Source organism: Bos taurus, chromosome 4 (assembly GCF_002263795.3).
Source record: "Bos taurus isolate L1 Dominette 01449 registration number 42190680 breed Hereford chromosome 4, ARS-UCD2.0, whole genome shotgun sequence".
NCBI lineage: Eukaryota > Metazoa > Chordata > Mammalia > Artiodactyla > Bovidae > Bos > Bos taurus.
The window spans coordinates 22,874,944-22,897,364 of record NC_037331.1 but is presented as its reverse complement, the minus strand read 5'-3'; the positions used below and the strand labels follow the sequence as shown (position 1 = coordinate 22,897,364).

The following is a 22,421-nucleotide window of genomic DNA, read 5'->3' as shown; positions in this document are numbered from 1 at the left end:
GTTTTTCCAAGTTAACTTTGAAAGATCAGGAAATAGGTGTAATTTCTGGCTAAATTAAACCCCTTATCATATTTTTCACTTCATTCTAAAATTGTTAGTCAGTTTTATCTGTGTTGTAGTTGTGTGACTTACAAACTGAAAAATATTTTAATTACATTTCCAAATATATACTTTTAATATATAAAAATGCATAGTTTTTTTTTTCAAATTGGCTGAAACAGCAGTAATAATATCAATGATATCAAAGTATGTATAGACACAGTGTAGGTATCCTAAATCAAGGTGGAAGGTATTAAGAATTGGTTTTTTAGACCAAAAAGAAAATACTTTCAAACCACAACAACATCACAGACCAAATATTTTTGCCTGATTTTAGTGAGACAGTTGTGAAGCCATCCAATCTTATAAGTGTAAGAATAATATGTATCTGTGTATATGTAGGTATGAGGGTTTCCCTGATAGTTCAGTTGGTAAAGAATCTGCCTGCAATGCAGGAGACCCTGGTTCAATTCCTGGGTTGGGAAGATCTGCTGGAGAAGGGAGGTATGAATATGAATTAAGCTGAATAATAAGAGTTAAATATGCTTGTTTCTGGCTCAGAATGTTTAAATCAAAATGTAGACCTTTTTAAAGGCAAACTCTTGAAGTAAACTATTTTAAACTAAAAGAAGGAAAAAATGAAAGTGAAAGCAAAAGTACAGTCCATGGAATTCTCCAGGCCAGAATACTGGAGTGGGTAGCTTTTCCCTTCTCCACGGGATCTTCCCAACCTAGGGATCGAACCCAGGTCTCCTGCATTGCAGGCAGATTCTTTACCAGCTGAGCCACAAGCGAAGCCCAAGAATACTGGAGTGGGTAGCTTATCCCTTCTCCAGCAGATCTTTCCAACCCAGGAACAGAACCGGGGTTTCCTGCATTGCAGGTGGATTCTTTACCAACTGAGCTATCAGGGAAGCCTTTATTTTGGATCCTTAATACAACGAAGTGAATATGTACAATGAAATGAGCATTCACTCTGGATCATTATGCTAACAATATTTATCAGTCTCATATTGATTTCCTACAAGTATCAAAGAATATAATTTTGCAATATATAATGTATGATATGTACATTTTAATAACCATATGTTTATTTATATTTATATGCTCAACCTGATATATAAAAATTATATACAAATGTCAGTATCCCATTTTCTGTGAATAATAAAATGTGAAATTGGAATTAAAAGAAATTCCTACATATTGTCCTTTAAAAAATCCGGTCATAAGACACTTTCCAAGATAATGGAATCAGTGCTGCAATTTTTCTTCTCTCTTAGCAAGTTTTTCTGGTGTGCTTTTTAGATATTGTTATCAGGCACCAATGAAAACTTCCTAATTTTTCTATACCTGTTTTATCCTAATACTTACTTAAAATGGAAAGTAGACTTCTGAATCTTAGATGAAATACTTTTACTTGCTTTCATTGGCATTAACCATCTTGATCTTACTACTCACCTTTTTTTTTTTTTTTGAAGTGTGAGGCGTTAGACACAGAGTTGCTTAACCCACAAATTACATAGGATCTTGCTTGAGTTTAGCTGTCAGGGATAAAGAAAAAATACTCTAGGAGAGGCAGTGCTACAATGATGAACACTGAAAACTCAAGAATCATTGATTTGCTTTAAAAAGTGTCCCAATTTTTAAAAAAAAATTTCCATTAAATGGCAAAAAAATAAATTCAGGACCCACACATGATTATTTCATTGCAAAATTAAAAAAAAAAAAAAAAAGAACCTACTGGTTCTTCAAGTGAAACGTTTACCTTCACAGGTAAAACATAGTCTACAGTACCAAAGTGTCCACAAAGGGGAATCTATTCAAACACTCCTCATTCGCTCATCCTCCGCATCCTTAGTATGACTTAAGAAGTATGAGCCTCACATCTGCTGGTTTTTGCAGCTTAATGAATGAAAAGTAAATTGTCACACAAAGTCTTGCATTTTGACTCTGCCAAGTCTCTTGCCTTTGTTTTCAGGCAGAGCTATTTTCCTGTGCACTTTCTGTCCGCATTGCCATAAGTAGGTCTCCCAGTAGTTTCTGCTGGGAGATAGAACTTTCATCACTGTCCAGCTTTGCTCCTATAAAAGGCTATTTTGTCAGAACATGATGGGTGAAGACGGTGGTAAAATAGAGGAGGGACAATCTGATTTAGAAAATATATTTACTACTTTTCATAAAGAGAAAATTCTTTAATTAATAATATCTCTGAATTGTCGTTGCTATTCAGTGCTCAGTGGTGTCTGACTCTTTGCGACCTGATGGACTGCAGTGCACCAGGCTTCCTGGTCCTTCATGGTCTCCTGGAATTTCCTGAAACTCATGTCTGTTGAATTGGTGATGACACCAACCATCTCATCCTCTGTGTCCCCTGTTCCACCTGCCTTCTATCTTTCCCATCATCAGGGTCTTTTCCAATGGGTTGGCTATTTGCATCAGGTGACCAAAGTTTTGGAGTTTCATCGTTAGCATAAGTCCTGCCAATGAATATTAAGGGTTGATTTCCTTTGGACTGATTGGTTTGATCTCATTGCTGTGCAAGGGACTCTCAAGAGTCTTCTCCAATACCATAGTTTGAAAGCATCAGTTCTCTGGTGCTCAGCCTTCTTTATGGTCCAACTCTCATATCCATACATGACTACTGGAAAAGCCAAGCTTTGATTATATGGACCTTTGTCAAAAAAGTAACATATCTGCTTTTTAATATGCTATCTAGGTTTATCATAGTTCTTCCAAGGATCAAGTGTCTTTTAATTTTATGGCTGCAGTCACCATCTGCAGTGATTTGGGAGTCCAAGAAAATAAAGTCTGTCACTGTTCTCATTGTATCCCCATCTATTTGCCATGAAGTGATGAGACCGGATGCCTTGATCTTAGTTTTTTGAATGTTGAGATGTAAGCCAGCATTTTTACTCTCCTCTTTTCCTTTCAGCAAGAGGATCTTTAGTTCCTCTTTGTTTTCTGCCATTAAGAATATGTCATCTGCACATCTGAGGTTACTGATATTTCTCCCTGCAATCTTGAATCCACCTTGAGCTTCGTCTAGCCTGACATTTCACAAGGTGCACTCTACATAGAAGTTAAATAAGCAAGTTGACAATATACAGCCTTGATGTACTCCTTTCCCAATTTTGAACCAGTCCATTCTTCCATGTCCAGTTCTAACTGTTGCTTCTTGACCTGCATATAGGTTTCTCGGGAGGTAGGTAAGGCAGTCTGGTATTTCCATCTCTTTAAGAATTTTCCATAGTTGTTGTGATCTACATAGTCAAAGGCTTTCAGGTAGTCCACAAAACAGAAATACATGTTTTTCTGGAATTCCCTTCCTTTTTCTATGATCCAGTAGATGTTGACAATTTGATCTCTGGTTCTTCTGCCTATTCTAAATGCAACTTAGACATTTGGAAGTTCTTGGTTCTTGAGGCCCAGATTGAAGGATGCATTGCATGTGAAATAAGTGCAATTGTATAGTAGTTTGATGTTTTTGGTATTGACCTTCTTTGGGAGTGGAATGAAAACTGACCTTTTCCAGTTGTGACCACTGCTGAGTTTTCCAAAGTTGCTGCATATTGAGTGAAGCAGTTTAACAGCATCATATTTTAGGATTTGAAATAGCTCAACTGGAACGGCACCTCCACTGGCTTTGTTCTTAGTAATACTTCCTCAGGCACACTTCACTTCACACTCTAGGATGTCTGATTCTAGGTGAGTGACCACACCATCCTGGTTATCTGCATCATTAAGACCTTTTTTGTACAATTCTCCTATATATTCTTGCCACCTCTTCTTAATCTCTTTTGCTTCTGTTAGTCCATACTCTCTTTATCCTTATCATGCCCTTCTTGCATGAAATATTCTCTTGGTATCTGTAATTTTCTTGAAGAGATCTCTCGTCTTTCCCATTCTATTGTTTTCCTCTATTTCTCCTCACTGTCCACTTGAGAAGGCTTTCTTATCTCTCCTTGCTATTCTTTGGACCTCTGCATTCAGATGGGCATATTGTTCCTTTTCTCCTTTGCCTTTCACTTTTCTTTTCTCAGCCATTTGTAAGGTCTCCTCAGACAACCATTTTGCCTTTTTGCATTTCTTTTTGGGGCATGATTTGATCCCTACCTCCTGTACCATGTTACAAGCCTCCATCCGTAGTTTTTCAGGCACACTTTAAGATCTAGTCATTTGAATCTACTAGTCACTTCCACTGTATAATCATAAGGGATTTGATTTCGGTCATACTTGAATGGGCTAGTGGTTTTCCCTACTTTCTTCAAATTTATCTGAATTTTGAAATAAAGAGTTCATGATCTGAACCACAGTCAGCTCCCGGTCTTGTTTTTGCTGACTGTATAGAGCTTCTCCATCTTAGGCTGCAAAGAAGATAATAAATCTGATATTGTCATTGACCATCTGGTGATGTCCATGTGTAGAGTGGTACCTTGTGTTGGAAGACAGTATTTGTTATGAGCAGTGCATTCTCTTGGCAAAATTCTGTTATCCTTTGCCCTGCTTCATTTTGTACTCCAAGGCCAAACTTGCCTCTTACTCCAGGTGTGTCTTGACTTCCTACTTTTGCATTCCAGTCCTCTATGATGAAAAGGATATCTTTTTTTAGATGTTCGTTCTAGAAGGTCTTGTAGGTCTTCATAGAACCATTCAACTTCAGCTTCTTCGGCATTAGTGTTTGGCACATAGACTTGAATTACTGTGATATTGGGTTTGTCTTGGAAATGAACTGAGATCATTCTTTTGTTTTTGAGATTGTACCCAAGTACTGCATTTTGTATTCTTTTGTTGACTATGAGGGCTACTTCATTTCTTCTAAGGGATTCTTGTCCAAAGTAGTAGATATAATGGTCATCTGAATTAGATTCATGCATTCCCGTCCATTTTAGTTCACTGATTTCTAAAATGTTGATGTTCACTCTTGCCATCTCCTGTCTGACCACTTTCAGTTTACCTTGATTCATGGACCTAACTTTCCATGTTTCTATGCAATATTGTTCTTTACAGCATCAGACTTTACTTTCACCACCAGGCACATCCACAGCTGGGTGTCATTTCCACTTTGGCTCAGCCTCTTCATTCCTTCTGGAATTATTTCTCTGCTCTTCTCCAGTAGCATATTGTACATCTGCCAAGCTGGAGGGTTCATCTTTCAGTGTCCTATCTTTTTGCCTTTTCATACTGTCTATGGGGTTCTCAAGGCAAGAATGCTAAGTGGTTTGCCACTCCATTCTCCAGTACACCATGTTTTGTCAGAGCTTTCCAACATGACCTGTCTGTCTTGGGTGTCTCCACAGAGCATGGCTTATAATACAATTAAATTTATATACATCCTTTGTTTATTCCACAATACAGGCAAATAAAGCAGGGGTTTTAATTCCATTTTAAAGATACCAAACTGAAGCTCACCTAAGGCTACTATTCAAGGCCCTGGAGAAGGGAATTAAACCCACTCAAGTATTCTTTTCCTGAAGAATCCCATGGACAGAGGAGACTGGCAGGCTACAGTCCCTGGGATCACAAAGAGTCAGATATGACTGAGAGACTAACACACACATGGTATTCAAGGAATGAATGAAGTAAGTTATGAATTAATCTCTAGGGAAAACTGCATGGATGGAGTAGAATAAGAAGTTAAGACAGAGAGGTCAGTTTTTCAATCCATTTAGCAATCAGTTTACAGAGAGTAAGCTGATCTGACAGTCACACGCAGTTTATATTTGGGGGTAGGATGTTGCAGAAGAACGAAAAATGACTATTTTAAAAGAAAATAAGAATTAGTAACAGATGAAATATCATTATGGAATAGAAGAGCAATGGTGAGTCATATGGGTGATTAGGCTTTTACTTGAAACAGTTATGGTAAACATTTCAGATACTGGCATATTTGAAAAAAGCTTTTATAGACTTTAATGACAAGGTCTTTGAAAATGTAGGAGACAGACAAATTAGTACAGAAATATAGTTGGTACAAACTAATTTAGGAAGAATTAGAAAATATTACCTTTTTCAGTAATTATTAAATTAATTGTAATATTTAATATTTCTTAATTAAAAAATATCAAAGACTCACCAGAAATTGGATAGTTGATTGCAAGTGCTAACAGTTTTAATATACAGATACTCCAAAATAAGGGCATATTCTGCAAAGGTTTTTAGGAGATGGAATAATTTGATAAAAAATTAGAGGTGGTATGAAGAAAAATATATTAAATCTATTGTGTCCATGAATATACATGAAACATTGTAAATAAAATGTTAGTAAACCAAACCCAATTCTCTATAAAAATGTTAATAAATAGTGTCAATTTGAGCACGTGAAAGCATAGTAAGAATGGTTTAGTGATACATAAATATGTAAATGTATACTCCCACATTTCCAGTTAAATGAATCATATCAGTATTTCACAAGGTACAGAGAGTATTAACACTGAATTATAATATAAATTCCTTCTATATAAAAGAATTGAAGAAAATTTTATTAACCTTATCTAAGATGTCACTCAGAAAAGAAGGACAAAATGCCTACAACAGACATCATCCTAAGTGGGGAAATTCTGAAAGTATTCCATGTAATTTCAGGCACAAGGTATGTATGTATGCTCTAATTCAGCAAATTATGAAAGCCCTCCATAGCCAGCACAGCAAGACAGGGAGAGAAATAATTATAAGGATTGACGATCAGCAACAGTATCATTGTCATTAGCACATGATATAGTTGTTTAGATAAAAATCCAAATAAGTCTACAAATAAAATATAGGCAACAGAAAAAATGAAGAATAATGTGGCTGTTTATAAAATCAATAAATTAAACTCAAATGTATTTTACATGCCAGCAACAAAAACATTAATTAACAATTTAAAAGTTTAAGATACTAACACAAACTACAAACCATCCAAGAATAAATGTAACAAAGACTTGCAAGCAAAAAATTTTAAAAATTTAAGGATGTTAAAGAGTAAATTGAAACATCCTATATCCATGGATGAGGAAATAAATAACATCATACATAGGCTTCATGTAACTCCAATTTTTAAAAAATAAAGATTTTTTGTGTCTTTATTTTTACTTTTATGGAATATGAGAAATTAAATTCAATATTTCAAAATTCAAAAGCAAAAGAGAAAAAATAGCTAAAATTTTTCATGCTCAATGAGATATAGACTAACTATAAAGCTGACCTATTATAAGTGTGGTACTGGTGCAGAGATGGACACATTCATGAATAAAATAGAATAGAGTCTAAAAGAAAAATACCCACATATGGAAATTTGATTCATGATGGATCTGCATGATATTAAGTTGAGTTATCTAAAACATGAAAAGATGGATTTACGGATGGAAATTGTTGCACAATAGCTTAAAGGAAGGAAGGCAGGAAGTGAGAAAGGGGGAAATGGAGAAAGAGAAAGAGTGAGGGTAGAGGAAGAAGAGGAGAAGGCAATGGCACCCCACTCCAGTACTCTTGCCTGGAAAATCCCATGGATGGAGGAGCCTGGTAGGCTGCAGTCCATGGGGTCGCTAGAGTCGGACACGACTGAGCGACTTGACTTCCACTTTTCACTTTCATGCATTGGAGAAGGAAATGGCAACCCACTCCAGTGTTCTTGCCTGCAGAATCCCAGGGACGGGGGAGCCCTGCCGTCTATGGGGTCACACAGAGTCGGACACGACTGAAGTGACTTAGCAGCAGCAGAGGAAGAAGAAAGGTAGTGAAGAAGGGAAAAGAAAGGGATCCCTTTTTGACACAACCAGTGTAGAATGCTGTGAATATTTTATGTATAAAATATATTCTCTTCTATGTTAATACTTCATACTATCCTGTCTCACATCCCCACAGACAATTTCTTAGTCAAAAATAAAACTGAAATTTTAAGAGAGTACATGTGTTCTCTTCTGACCACTGAGGAAACAACTATTTTGTTACACAAAATAAGCTAAAGTGCTAGCCATTTATCATAAGATGGATAAACTTCAGTACATTAAAACTAAAATCTTGTTTGTTAAAATACACATTTAGGAAAGTAAAAGAAGAGACTTTCTTCCTGTAGGAAGTATTTTTCAAAAAACCACAAACTGAACAAACAAAAAAATCCTCAAAAGGATTAAAATTAAGAAAAAGTAAAGAATTTTTACAAATCAGCCAGAAATAAGGAGTAAAGATGGGGAAGACATTGCACATTTGAGGAAACACATGAAATTTTTAAAACAAGTGACATTACAAGTATTAGAACAGATGGGCTCAGCACACTTGTTCTAATATTCCTGATAAGTACATGCATTGCTATAACTACTATAGGATACCAATTGATAATATCTTGTCAAACTGCAAGAGTCATCACCGTCCATGTGCATTAGAAAGTATTTCTGAAAATGGATTTTTATAAGAATATAAAATACTCCAAATATCCAATGGCATGGATTTAAAAAGCATAATCACAGAAATGGTATTGAACACAGCAGTGGGTATAAATGACTTCAACTACTGATGGATGGAAATTCAGCTACTACATGGAGGAATCTTAATGCTGTGAAGAAAAGGCAAAACACAAACAATGTGTTGTTTATGGCATGTGCATGCTAACCTGAAATTCAGAATAATGCCCACTTTTGTTAACAAGGGAGGAGGGTCCTATGGGGAAGGAACGCAGAAGCATAAGCAAGTTATTAGAAATGTTCTACTCTCTGGGGTGGACAGCTGGTACATTGTTTTGCTTATATAATCTGAGCAAACTAACCCAGTGATAATCTGGAAGAAAATTTTGCAATGTGTCTAACAAAAGGTAAATATCCACAATATAATACACAATGAAGTACAGGACAATTTTGTGTTCTAAATGTCTGTGCTTCCTGTTTCTAGGTGGCAGTGGTTCAGTTGACTTGTTTACATTACTATTATATTTACACATTTTGTATTACATTAACCAAAAATTTAATGATACTAATTTGAATGAAAATATTACTAATAATGTCTAGTGTTTATAAGAATAAAATACAACTCATAGGAAAGAGGTACAATGCTTTGATGATGCAGTTCAAAAAGAAGGTCACAGGTCTGTGAGCCTACAAAATACGTTCAACAGCTAGTAAACAGGGGAATGTGATTTTATGATAATAGCACCATGGTATTTTTTTTTCTTACTTATTGAAGAAATATCATAAAGTTGTTTATAAGTAGTGTTTTAGAGTTTCAAGGAAATGGACATGTACATTTTCTATAGTGGGAACCATCCAGAGGGTAATGTGTTGTTGTAATTATTTCCCTTCTAGAAGATTAGCTTTCAAAACTGATACACTTGCTCAAATAAATGTATTCAAACAACATTAACTACAATACCTGTTATTTTGTGGCAGTGAAACACTAAAAATAAAGTACATGAAATGACATTATTTTTAATCATAAAATGTTATATTGTGTTAGTCGCTCTGTCGTGTCTGACTCTGTGACCCCCATGGACTGTAACCCACCAGGATCCTCTGTCCATGGAATTCTCCAGGCAAGAATACTGGAGTTGGGTTGTCATTCCCTTCTCCAGGGGATCTTCCCTACACAGAGATTGAACCTGTGTCTCCTGCACTGCAGGCAGATTCTTTACTATCCGAGCCACCAGGGAAGCCCCAGTGTGATAAAATTGACATGTACATTTATATATGTAATATTAAAGAAAATGTTCTTAGATGACTGCATATAGTCTTCCCTTGATATCCACAGGTGATTGGTTCCAGGACTCTCCAGATAACAAAATTCACAGGAGCTTTAAGTCCCTTACAAACAGTGGCAATTGTTGGCATACATTTAAATGAACTTTCAGTTCAGTTCAGTTCAGTTCAGTCGCTCAGTCATGTCCAACTCTTTGCGACCCCATGAATTGCAGCACGCCAGGCCTCCCTGTCCATCACCAACTCCCAGAGTTCACTCAGACTCACATCCATCGAGTCAGTGATTCCATCCACCATCTCATCCACTGTCGTCCCCTTCTTCTCCTGCCCCCAATCCCTCCCAGCATTGGAAGGAATGAGGCTGAAACTCTAGTACTTTGGCCACCTCATGTGAAGAGTTGACTCATTGGAAATGAACTTTAGGTTACTTATAATACCTAATAAAATGGAAATGCTATGTATATAGCTGTAAAATACAATATACCTTCTCTGTAATAAGTTGTGATTCACCAAATTCAAGTTTCACTTTTGGAAACTTCCTGGATTTTATTTTTAAAGACTTTCAATTCCTGGTTGGTTGAATCTACAGATGTAGAATCTACAGATAGGAAGAGCCAGTTGTATTATATTGTTACCACCAGGGCTAGAAAGTTGAAGAGACACATTCCCAGATATTCTGTCTTGTTTCAAATTTTTTTTTTTTTTTTTTTCAAGAAAATAGGCATGCATGATTGTATAACTGGATGCATTATTTGTCTTTGTAGTTTTCCCCAAGGTAGGTTGCATTCATAAGCATGCTGCATGCAGTAGCAGCAGAAATGGTGAGCATTTTTCACACCCAACCCAGACATTTTTGTGTGTTCCTGGGTGGTAACCACTGCCAAGGAGGTCAAAAGAGAGGAGGAAGCCTGGCTTCTATTCGCAGATTCAAAGTCAGAAGGAAATACTGAAAACAGTTGGCTAAAACCTCAGATACAGCCTGACCAATTTCTCCCAGTAAGGGAGAAGGCAGAAAACTCTCAAAGACATTTTTTACTGAGCTATTAGTCACATTTATATAATTGTTCAAGAGAGAATTGTTGGTCAATAAAAATTAGTAAATAAAACATATTTGTATACATATGTCTAGGTAATCTGTATAGTCTAGGTAAACTGCATATCACGTATGGGATTGTACCTTAATGAAAATTATTTTAATTTATTAATTTTATTTTTTCACTTTAGAGTTGTTAAAAGAAAAATATAAGTATTATGGAATATAGAATTTATAATGATAACATTTAAATTAGGATATGTTGATACTTCTATTTTAGAATTTCATTGTAGATAAGGGTTTACTATTTTTCAACAAAACCTAAATCTTTCATTAGATGAAATGCTAAATATACAAAAATAAAAATGTCCTAACTTTGAAATATCAATCATGTGCTGTAACATGCTTCTTTTTCAGGTTAAACTTTTTCCGTGATGTTCCTGATTTCAGAGTGTTAGCCTGTGGTGGAGATGGAACTGTGGGGTGGATTTTGGACTGCATAGGTAATGAAGACACGTATTTAATGTGGCTTGGGTGAGAGTGGAAACCTTAAATTCTGTGTATTTCATTTGTTTATTTAACACATCCATATCTTTGTTAAATAAAATACACAGTGATAACAATCAGACATCTGGAATATTGATGGCTTAATTTATTCTGTAGTTCAGATTTTTAACTGTCAAAATAATTTACAAATAACTAGAAATGCTTGTTTTCTCATTCATTTTTTTCATGGAATTTAATAAAACCGCTTCCTTGGTGGCCCAGCTGGTAAGGAATCCAGTTGCAATACAGGAGACCTGGGTTTGATCCCTGAGTTGGGAAGATCCCCCGGAGAAGGGAACAGCTACCCACTCCAGTATTCTGGTCTGGAGAATTCCATGGACTGTATAGTCCATGGGATTGCAAAGAGTTGGACATGACTGAGTGACTTTCACAGATACTTCCAGATCTGGACTGACCAATTCTTTGTTAAAAATAGATCCTTTCATAAAAAGGAAAGACCTGATTCAAAAGAAGTTTTACTATCTATATGTATTGAAGCAAAGTTTTATTCAATCAATGCAGTTGAGAATATTCGACCTTTTCATACCCTAAAAAATACTCAGATTAAAAATGAATACATATTGTCAATACCCTTTTGGTAAGCACCTAACAATTTTACTCTACTAACCTTTTTTTTTTTTTTTTCGAAAAGAAAAGGGAAAATTGTATTCTTTGGCCCTCCAATAAACAATGTCAATAGTATTGATATTTTAAGGACAAAACCAGAGTTCAAGAACTACCAAAATTAAGGAGTCCCTTGAACAGTGTTTGAGGACTTGTAAGAATTTTAGTGAAAATAGTAGGAATTATTGGTTTTCATTAGTCCCTAAAATCTAAGCCTTTGGTAGTATACTGTGGCACATCCCTACATAATCTATTCCTTACCCATTTTTTACCCACATATGCTTACTCTGAGGCACTGAGAAGGGAGAAAAATAAAGTAATATGTGTTTGTGAGACGTCTTTAGTAACTCAAACAAAAGCATGTGGAATTTCAGTGATATGATATTTTCTGAACCCAAACACTATATCAACTTGAATCTCAAACAAAATCTGGTAATGTCTTCTTTTGTTGACTCTGACACAGAGCAATAGAATCATTGTTCAGTTCAGTTCAGTTCAGTCGCTCAGTCCGTGTCCGACTCTTTGTGACCCCATGAATCAAAGCACACCACACCTCCCTGTCCATCACCAGCTCCCGGAGTTCACTTAAACTCATGTCCATCGAGTCAGTGATGCCATCCAGCCATCTCATCCTCTATCGTCTCCTTCTCCTCCTGTCCCGAATCCCTCCCAGCATCAGAATCTTTTCCAATGAGTCAACTCTTCACATGAGGTGGCCAAAGTACTGGAGTTTCAGCATCATTCCCTCCAAAGAACACCCAGGGCTGATCTCCTTTAGAATGGACTGGTTGGATCTCCTTGCAGTCCAAGGGGCTCTCAAGAGTCTTCTCCAACACCACGGTTCAAAAGCATCAATTCTTTGGCACTCAGCTTTGTTCACAGTCCAACTCTCACATCCATACATGACCACTGGAAAAACCATATTCTTGACTAGACAGACCTTTGTTGGCAAAGTTATGTCTCTGCTTTTAATATGCTGTCTAGGTTGGTCATAACTTTCCTTCCAAGGAGTAAGCATCTTTTAATTTCATGGCTGCAGTCACCATCTGCAGTGATTTTGGAGCCCAAAAAAATAAAGTCTGACAGTGTTTCCACTGTTTCCCCATCTATTTCCCATGAAGTGATGGGACCAGATGCCATGATCTTCGTTTTCTGAATGTTGAGCTTTAAGCCAACTTTTTCACTCTCCCCATTTCACTAACTTTTAGAATTCAACTGTTTTCAAAATATATTTTTCTTAAAGTATACCTAAACTTGATGTTGCCAAAGGACTTTTCTAAAGAACCTACTTTTCCACTTTAGCGCTATCCTTGTGTTGCATATACCTGCACCCTTGAGAATTTCAACTGAGTTAAGTCAAATGTGCTACAATTTTTAACTAAATTAACATATTTAAAAGTCTTTCCTCACATATAAGTCTTAAAAATTCCTGTCACCCTGTGAATTATGTTATTTACTTGTTTTATAAATTGCTACAAATGCATATAAGTTAATCATATTTTATAATTGTATATTATATATATAAAATGTGACTTTTTCTAAGTACCCTGTAGAATGTCTTCCATGCCAAGCTGTGTTTTTTTTTTTAATTGTTGTTCAGTCAATGACCAATTTTTTTCTTTTAATTTTTCAATTATACAGAAAAGGCTAATGTAGTCAAGCATCCTCCAGTGGCTATTCTGCCTCTCGGGACCGGCAATGATCTAGCAAGATGCCTGCGATGGGGAGGAGGTAAATAGATATGACAAACCAACAACAACAACAAAAATCTTTAAAAAACAGTAATATAGTGCAGAGCACCCTCTTTAAATAAACTAAATTTAGCATTTCTTCACTGCATGACAGCTTTCATGTGCTTTTAGCAAATGTAATTGCTGTCAGATGTAATATAATTTTGAATAATAGTCTGGGGTAGAGAAACAAACGGTGGACCAAGAGTTAGACTGTGATTGCTAATTATACGCTAGATGGGAGGGCAAGCATCTAACTTTCTCTTTCTCTGGTTTTTGGGTTTCCAACTTAAGACATGAGGCAAGCATGGGTTAAATTTAAAATAATGTTCATATTTTTAATCTCTGACTTGTGTGAAAGAATCACAAACAAAGGAAAAGTGTTGAAAGATGAAAGGACAACTTGTCCAGGAGAGTACAAGAAAGTGAAAGTCAAGTTGGTCAGTCGTGTCTGACTCTTCGCAACCCCATGGACTGTAGCCTACCAGGCTCTTCTGTCCATGGGATTTTCCAGGCAATAGTCCTGGAGTGGATTGCCATTTCCTTCTCCAGGGGATCTTCCCAACCCAGGGATTGAACCCCGGTCTCCTGCATTGTAGACAGACGCTTTACCGTCTGAGCCACCAGGGAAGTCAGAAGAGTACAAGATGTAACCAATTTTCTGAGACTCACTTTGCACTATGTGGTATGTTCTGCACTTGGGATAGACAGTTAAGAATAGAAAGAACACAAGATCTGCTTTATAAAGGGCCTTAAATTCTAGTGGAATATGAAGTCATATGTAAATTGTGAGACTTCTTACTGACAAGCAAGATAATAATCAGCATAATGAATGAGCTTACTTAGGAACTGACAAGGTAAAATAGGGAGAACTTGAGGGGTGGTGGAGGTTTAGTCACTAAGTCGTGTCCCACTCTTGTGACCCCATGGACTGTAGCTCACCAGGTTTCTCTATCCATGGGATTCCCAGGCAAGAATACTGGAGTGGCTTGCCATTTTCTCCTCCAGGGGATCTTCTCAACCCAGGAATCGAACCCAAGTCTTTTGCATTGCAGGCAGATTCTTTACAGTCTGAGCTAAGAGAGAAGCCCCAAATAAGTTCAGTTGCTCAGTCCTGTCTGACTCTTTGCGACCCCATGGACTGCAGCATATCAGGCTTCCCTGTCCATCACCAACTCCCTGAGCCTACTCAAACTCATGTCTGTTGCGTTGATGATGCCATCCAACCATCTCATTCTCTGTTGTCACCTTGTCCTCCTGCCTTCAATCTTTCCCAGCGTCAGGTTCTTTTCAAATGAGTCAGCTCTTCACATCAGGTGGCCAAAGTATTGGAGCTTCAGCTTCAGCATCAGTCCTTCCAATGAATATTCAGGACTGATTTCCTTTAGGATGGACTGGTTGGATATCCCTGCAGTCCAAGGGACTCTCAGGAGTCTTCTCCAACACCACAGTTCAAAAGCATCAATTCTTCAGCACTCAGCTTTCTTTTTAGTCCAGTGCTCACATCCATACCTGACTAGGAAAAACCATAGCTTTGACTAGCTGGACCTTTGCTGGCAACATAATGTCTCTGCTTTTTAATATGCTATCTAGGTTGATCATGGCTTTTCTTCCAAGGAGTAAGCGTCTTTTAATTTCATGGCTGCAGTAACTATCTGCAGTGATTTTGGAGCCCCAAAAGATAGTTTTTCACTGTTTCCATTGTTTTCCCATCTATTTGCCATGAAGTGATGGGACCGGATGCCATGATCTTAGTTTTCTGAATGTTGAGTTTTAAGCCAACTTTTTCACTCTCCTCTTTCACTTTCATCAAGAGACTCTAGTTCTACTTTGCTTTCTGCCATAATGGTGATGTCATCTGCGTATGTGAGGTTATTGCTATTTCTCCCAGAAATCTTGATTCCAGCTTGTGCTTCATCCAGCCCTGCATTTTGCATGATTTACTCTGCATATAAGTTAAAGAAGCAGGGTGACAATATATAGACTTGACATACTGCTTTCCTGATTTGGAACCAGTCTGTTGTTCCATGTTGAACCCAGGTCTCCCGCATCGCAGGCAGATTCTTTTCCATCTGAGCTGAGAGAAAAGCCCAAAATAGGGAGTACTCTAATAGGTGGATAATGACAGAGCCATATAGTATTGAAGGTGGGCTTGACAGGCAGAATAAACATCAGGTTTATACCTCTAGAGGTAGGAAGTCACTTGACATACTGAAGGAACTCAAAAATGGAATACTGTAGATGGAGCAGATGAGAAAATGGAGAATATTTCAAGATGAAATCTTAAAATAATTTGAAATATCATTAATAGGCTAATCTTACCTGAAGATATCAAAGAAAAGAAAACCATATTTGCTAAGAAGCAAGAACTGAATCCTAAATATTTTTAGCATCTAAACCCAGTGAAGTTTGAAAAGTGTCTACTAAGACAATGTGAATCAGAAACCCTTGGGGAGCTTGTTAAAGATACAGTGGATTGACCTCACCTCATATATGTTGAATTGGAATCTCTAGAGATGAAACTGCACAGGTGATTTCCTTTTTAAGCAAACTCCCTAAGTAACTTGATTCACAGAAAAATTTGAGAACAATTGTTCCATTTGTACCTGGATAACTTATGGACTCTATGACATATATATGTATTTGTATATATGACAGAATTTGAAACCAAGTTAAAAACATGGCATATGATATATTTGTGATTTTAATTAAGGATATAACAATAAAAGAATATTATAAAATGATGTGTTAAATTGTATAGAATCTAAAGATAGATAGATAGAAAGAATGAACCATTGCTTATGAGATGCTCATGTATTCCAGTGTTAATATTTGTATATTGATTAAAAAGAAGAGACTCATTCATGTGGCTTCTTATATATTCTTCTCAAAAGTACTTTTGGTATTTGAAAATTAATAACTTTATTTGGTTTGAAACTGGCAAATGCCTTAAATCTCAAAATTGAGTATAGAAGTTCCAGAGTATCCTCTAATTATTTCCTTATAAAACAGTTTTAAAGATATTATTATCAGTGGACAGAGACAGGTGGATTATAGTATTTGTTAGAGTGTATATTGATGATGAACTCTTTGTATCTAGTATATGTTGGCACTGTTCAATGTGCTAAACAGTGAATGAGAAATAAAGGGCTTTTACTATTTGATAATTATATTTTCATTGAGTATCCAGACAATAGATCAGTGAATAATGAAATATATAATTGCAAAATAAGGTCAAGATTATAAAAGAATCAGAATGTATTTTTAGAGAATAATACAGGGAAACTCCCCTGGAGGAGGGCATGGCAGCTCACTTCAGTATTCTTGCTTGGAGAATCCTATGGACAGAAGAGCCTGTTGGGCTATGGTCCATAGGGTTGCAAAGAGTCAAACATGACTGAGGCGACTTAGCACAGCAAGACACAGAGGAAAACTATTCAGCTATATAGTCAAGAAGATGTCCTTTAGGAAGTAACATTTAAGCTGGGTTTAAAATATGCAGAAAAAGAAAGCGCTCTCTGTATTGAGAGGAATGAAGGAAAAGTGATGATGTAACTCTAGGAGATTGTTGGGTGACCGATAGGTATAGCCTCAGGAGGGAGGTGGGAATAGTATGATGTTGGAGAGAGAAGTAAGAGCAGATTAGGTAGGTCTTGGTGGTCATGGTAGAAACTTATGTTATTGAAGCACATAGCAAAACTTTGGAAGAGTTTCAAAAGCAGAGTGACGCAATGACATTTATGTTTTCAAAATAAGTTAATTTGGGGACATAAAAAAGCTAAGAAAATATGGAGATGTGGGGAAGCATAGTTTTAGAGATCAGAACTTGTATTACCATTGAAATTAGAGGATGAACAGACCAAGCTAGGGCAGTGGTCATGCTAATGAAGCAAGTGGACACACTAACATTTTCAGGGATAGGCTGGTACAGCTTGCCCATGGATTGGGTGGGGGCTTTGGTGAAAGTGGGGTATTAAGGGGGCACTGCAAGATGCTCAAGATGAGCAGTTAGGAAAATGAGGGTGCCATTTGATAGAGTTTACTAATAAAGACACATACTCTGAAGTGGTGTGAATTATTTCTTGTCAGGTGTCTAACTTTGAGCAAGTTGCTTAAAACTGTGTGCTTCAGATTCTTCATCAGAACCTGAAGAAAATAGTTGGAGATGGCACTAGTGGTAAGGAACCCACTTGCCAGTGCAGGAGACAGAAGAGACACAGGTTTGACCCCCGAGTTGGGAGGATCTCCTGGACAACTCATTCCATTATTCTTGCCTGGAGAGTCTCGCGGACAGAGGAGCCTGGTGGGCCATGGTCCATAGGATCTCAAAGAGTCAGACATGACTGAGTGACTGACATTTTGCACTAAGAACCCTACCTTGTGGGTTCTTACACCCTAGATATCAAGTTATTTGCCCAGTGTCTGAGCCCTTCTTGTAATTGTACTAATTATCATTATACTTAACATTTGGGAAAGAAATTACTTCATTTGACTAATAATCATTTGGTTCACTTAATGTCACTGGAATCTATTGACTGGGAAGTTTAATTTTTATGAATGTATTGCAAATTTTGAAAAATATAAAATGTACACATGTAGGACTTCTCAGGGCATTTGAAAAAATACTTTATTTTCATTTCCTTTGCAGTTTTTTCTGGCAATACTTAATCCCTCAAACAAAATTCTGAAAATTATTGCAAGAAAAAATACCGTGAAGAGTAAGGGAGTAAGAGACAGAGTTTTAGATGCAACACACTCTTACAAATGTTTTCTTCATGTGATTTTAAATTTGTAAAAATGACTTTTTAGATATTGCTTTTCTTCATGTGATCTTACATTTGTAAAAATGACTTTTTAGATAGATTCAGTTATTATGATAACATCATATCATTAAATGGAAGATAAATACTAATTATGTTTTCATTTGATTTCTTAGCCTAGAGTGATTATAGGCTTTAAATCAAAATAATAGAAACAAAGTATCATCATTCTTTTCTAGAGCAAGCTTTTGTTTGCTTATTTGTAAGTTTTTCTTTTTTAAAAAATATAATCTTACTGAGTTCAGGAATGCTATTTATAGTTATGAATCATTATTTAACAAGCTTGAGCACAGATAAATACAAACATGTAGGGCATAGATATCTGTTAAGTGGAGAACAACAATTTGGAGTTCTTCACCTTTGTGAATTAATACTGAACTTCATGTATGATTCTCAAAATAGATTTATTGCCTCTATCTTTCCATTTTTATTTGGCTAGAAGACTGATTGATACCGGCCTTTTTCATGTGTATGTTAGTCGCTCAGTCATGTCCAACTCTTTGCAACCCAGTTTACTGTAGCCTGCCAAGCTTCTCTGTCCATGTAATTCTCCAGGCAAGAATACTAAAGAGTGTTGCTATTTCCTTATCCAGGGTATCTTCCAGACCCAGGGATCAAACCCAGGTCTTCTGCATTGCAGGCAAATTCTTTACCATCTGATCCACCAGGGAAGCCCAGCCTTTTTCATACTTACCCATAAAAACTTTGAGAACATTTCCAGTGCTAAAGAATTTAAGTTGATTGACCCTACTTAATCTCATTTTATTAATACTTTCATTAAATTAAATTCTGTTGTGTTCTTTCCTCATCAGTTCCATTCCTGTTTCTATTAACATAAGCTGTAGCTGAAAAGAAGCTCAATGTTTGTTTAAAGCATTATCGTTTACTTATATTTATGCTGAGTGTGTGTATATTTTCATACTATATTATATAATATTAGTTTAATATATGTAAATTATTTATATCTAAAACCATCAAACTTATTTTCAAATAAGAATAGAATTTGGAAAATATATGAATATAAACTCCTTTTATTCCATTCAATGTGGAATATATATATATGTATATATATATAATTGGGAGCTTTAAAAGAAATTTAACAAGGAAATAAATATTGAGAATGAGCGTAGAACTATTAAGAAGATCTGAAAAATAAGTACACTTAATTTTTGTTGCCTTGCAGTGAAAACAATTCATTTTTAATCACTGAGTACTATTCTATACATTTTAAATATGTTCATCAATTTTGAATTATGCTATAAATATGGTATGACATCTATTATTTCCTTTAATGTTTATGTCAGTGTAATCACAGTTTATTGTACTCTTTGCTGTGTGTGTTGAATAGTTCATAATTATTTTTTTAGACCCGTGTATGATAAGAGATGTAGGTTCCAGGATGAATATTCCTGATTTCTGGTTAATAATTAATTCTCTAATAGTTAATTCAACAAATACACCATAAATATAATTTATTTGTCTTTAGAGAATGTTGGCATATTATGGTACCTATTCTTTTTTCTTTTAATCCAATTCATTTTTTTTAAGTGTATGTATGTTAACACCTCTAATGAGGACTCATAGCCTCTGGCATATACTTATTCAACAGATAAATTATTAAAATATAAACCTGAGTTGGACACAGAAAACATCTATGAAAATGTTGTCCAACTCAAAACATCATTTCAAGAATCTGTGTGTATTAGAGTTAGAGATACATTATTTAACTTAGTATAACATTTCACATCCTAATTTCATCATCAGTATTGTTGTTGACAACTTTCTGTTCTTTTGCCTCATAGACTAAGACCCTTTATGTATTTTCTCTTTTTTCCTCACTTCATTCTCACACCAAAGCTAAGTTTTTATGGAGAAAGAAGCTATTTTGAATGTTAAAAGCAAACACTTCAGTAAATAACACAGCCAGGGTTAGGCTACGCCCCTAATTAACTATAATGTTACATAACTAAAGGTCCATTTAAGAGAAAATATAATATTAAGCAATAACTTTCAGGCCATGGTTACTATCTATAGTAGATTTATTTAAAAATGGATTTGTTGAGCATTATTGGAGGGTACATCTGGGAAAAGGAACATCTAAGGAGAAAGATGTAAATAATTATAGTGCAGTATACTAGTTCTATGCTATGGCTGGTTTTGAAAACTGTATGTTATGGTCCTGTGTAAAATCTATCATTTTGGGAGGGTGGCTTCTGGGAAAAAGTATTATCAAATGTAAAGCCTGCAGAGAGAGTAGAAGCAGAGGACAAGTTCAACATGGCAGCAAGAACTTTTATTTTAGCAAGTGGGTGGAGGGTGTCATCTTTGGGAGGCAGAATTCACAGGAGGATGATACCCAAACAGATCATCAATTCCATTTTGAACATATTGATAAAAAGTTTTGTGAGAGGTACGCAGTGGCTATATTAAGAATTTGTACCACAGGAGAGAAATATGAGTTGCAAATTAAAGCTACAGATAAAATATTGATATGAGTATAATAAGATTGGTCTTAATTCTTCAACTTGCATTAAATTTGCTTTGACATGCATTATTTAACTTTAGAATGATACAAGCATTCACACACTTAAATATAAGTAATAGCTTTTATTGTTTGGTTATATTTTTTCTCAAGATAAAATTTTTTTTCATTAGGTTATGAAGGTGAGAATTTGATGAAAATCTTAAAAGACATTGAAAACAGCACAGAAATCATGTTGGACAGGTGGAAGTTTGAAGTCATACCTAATGACAAAGATGAGAAGGGAGACCCAGTGCCTTACAGTATCATCAATAATTATTTTTCCATTGGCGTGGTAAGATTTTCCACTAAACATTCTTTTTTTTTTTAACCAGTTCTGCATAATCACTGACATAAACTCTTATTTACGAAGATTTACTGCTTATAAGTAATTTATTTTACCTTTGTGTCAGCAAAACACCTCTTCTAATGGGTAATAGTAGTAAAACTTCTGAATTTATTTAAAATCAGAGAATCAGTGATAGATTTTTCATGTGCTAAACAAAGGAAAGAAACTATATGTAATTGTTTGATAATTGTTTAGTAAAATTAAGCTTAAAATGCTTTATAAGGTTTATAAAATGGTTTATAAGGTTATAAGTTTCACATTCTAAAAGTGTGACAAGAATGCATCGTTATCTTATTTTGAAATCTATATTACAATATCACAATATATTAGTTTTCTATTTATAGACATTATTTTTAAAATTATGATTTACTTTAAAGTCTAAGAAAAATGCTGTTAGTATTCTCAAGTGGTTAATTAGTAAAAAACTAATGTTTGTCTTAATTTCTTGATAACTTTGAGACTGAAATTAAAATATCATTTGGCAATTGAAACAGTTATTGAAATTTCAATCCCTAAGGAATTAATAAAGTTAACAGTGATTTTACATGTATTTATATATTACCCAGACTTATGACGTCTTAAAATATATATCTACAGCATTACATTTTATTGAACATAGTCGCCCAATATTAATTTACGTCATGTCTCATTTCTCTCTTATGGATATGCATGTACACACACACACACTCACACACACACAAACACAAATAGCAAACTATCGAAAGTATTGGTTGAGTCCATGAACTTAGGAGTCAAGCTACCTTGGTAAGAGTTCTTTAACAATTTTTTTCTCTTCCTAGTTTCCATCAATTTACCTGTGTCATGATGGTTATTATTTTCTCCCTCATAGTAATAAATAATGGGATTATACATGTAAAGAGCCTCATATAATGATGCATAATGAAGGCTAAGTATACAATTGTTACTATAGTATGATAATAATTATTTTTTTCAAGAAAAATGTAATGCATTTGATCCATAAAAATCCTGTTTATATTTGATATGAATGTGAATAGCAATATTTTAACATCTTTACTGACCTAATTCACTCATTTTAAGTAAACCTTTTAATGATTTTAATAAATCTGTCTCATTTT

The 22,421-nt window shown here is 35.4% G+C and overlaps 1 protein-coding gene across 9 annotated transcripts in view; it reads left to right on the top strand.

The window, feature by feature from the left end:
* DGKB (diacylglycerol kinase beta) overlaps positions 1-22,421 on the top strand; it is an 875,335-nt gene that overhangs the window by 364,928 nt on the left and 487,986 nt on the right. For all 9 annotated transcript variants that reach the window (XM_059885674.1, XM_059885677.1, XM_015468340.3 and 6 more), the window contains 3 exons: positions 11,152-11,237; positions 13,546-13,635; positions 21,110-21,270. In XM_059885674.1, coding sequence (XP_059741657.1) covers positions 11,152-11,237; positions 13,546-13,635; positions 21,110-21,270 — 337 coding nt within the window. The remainder of the gene's footprint in view (positions 1-11,151; positions 11,238-13,545; positions 13,636-21,109; positions 21,271-22,421) is intronic.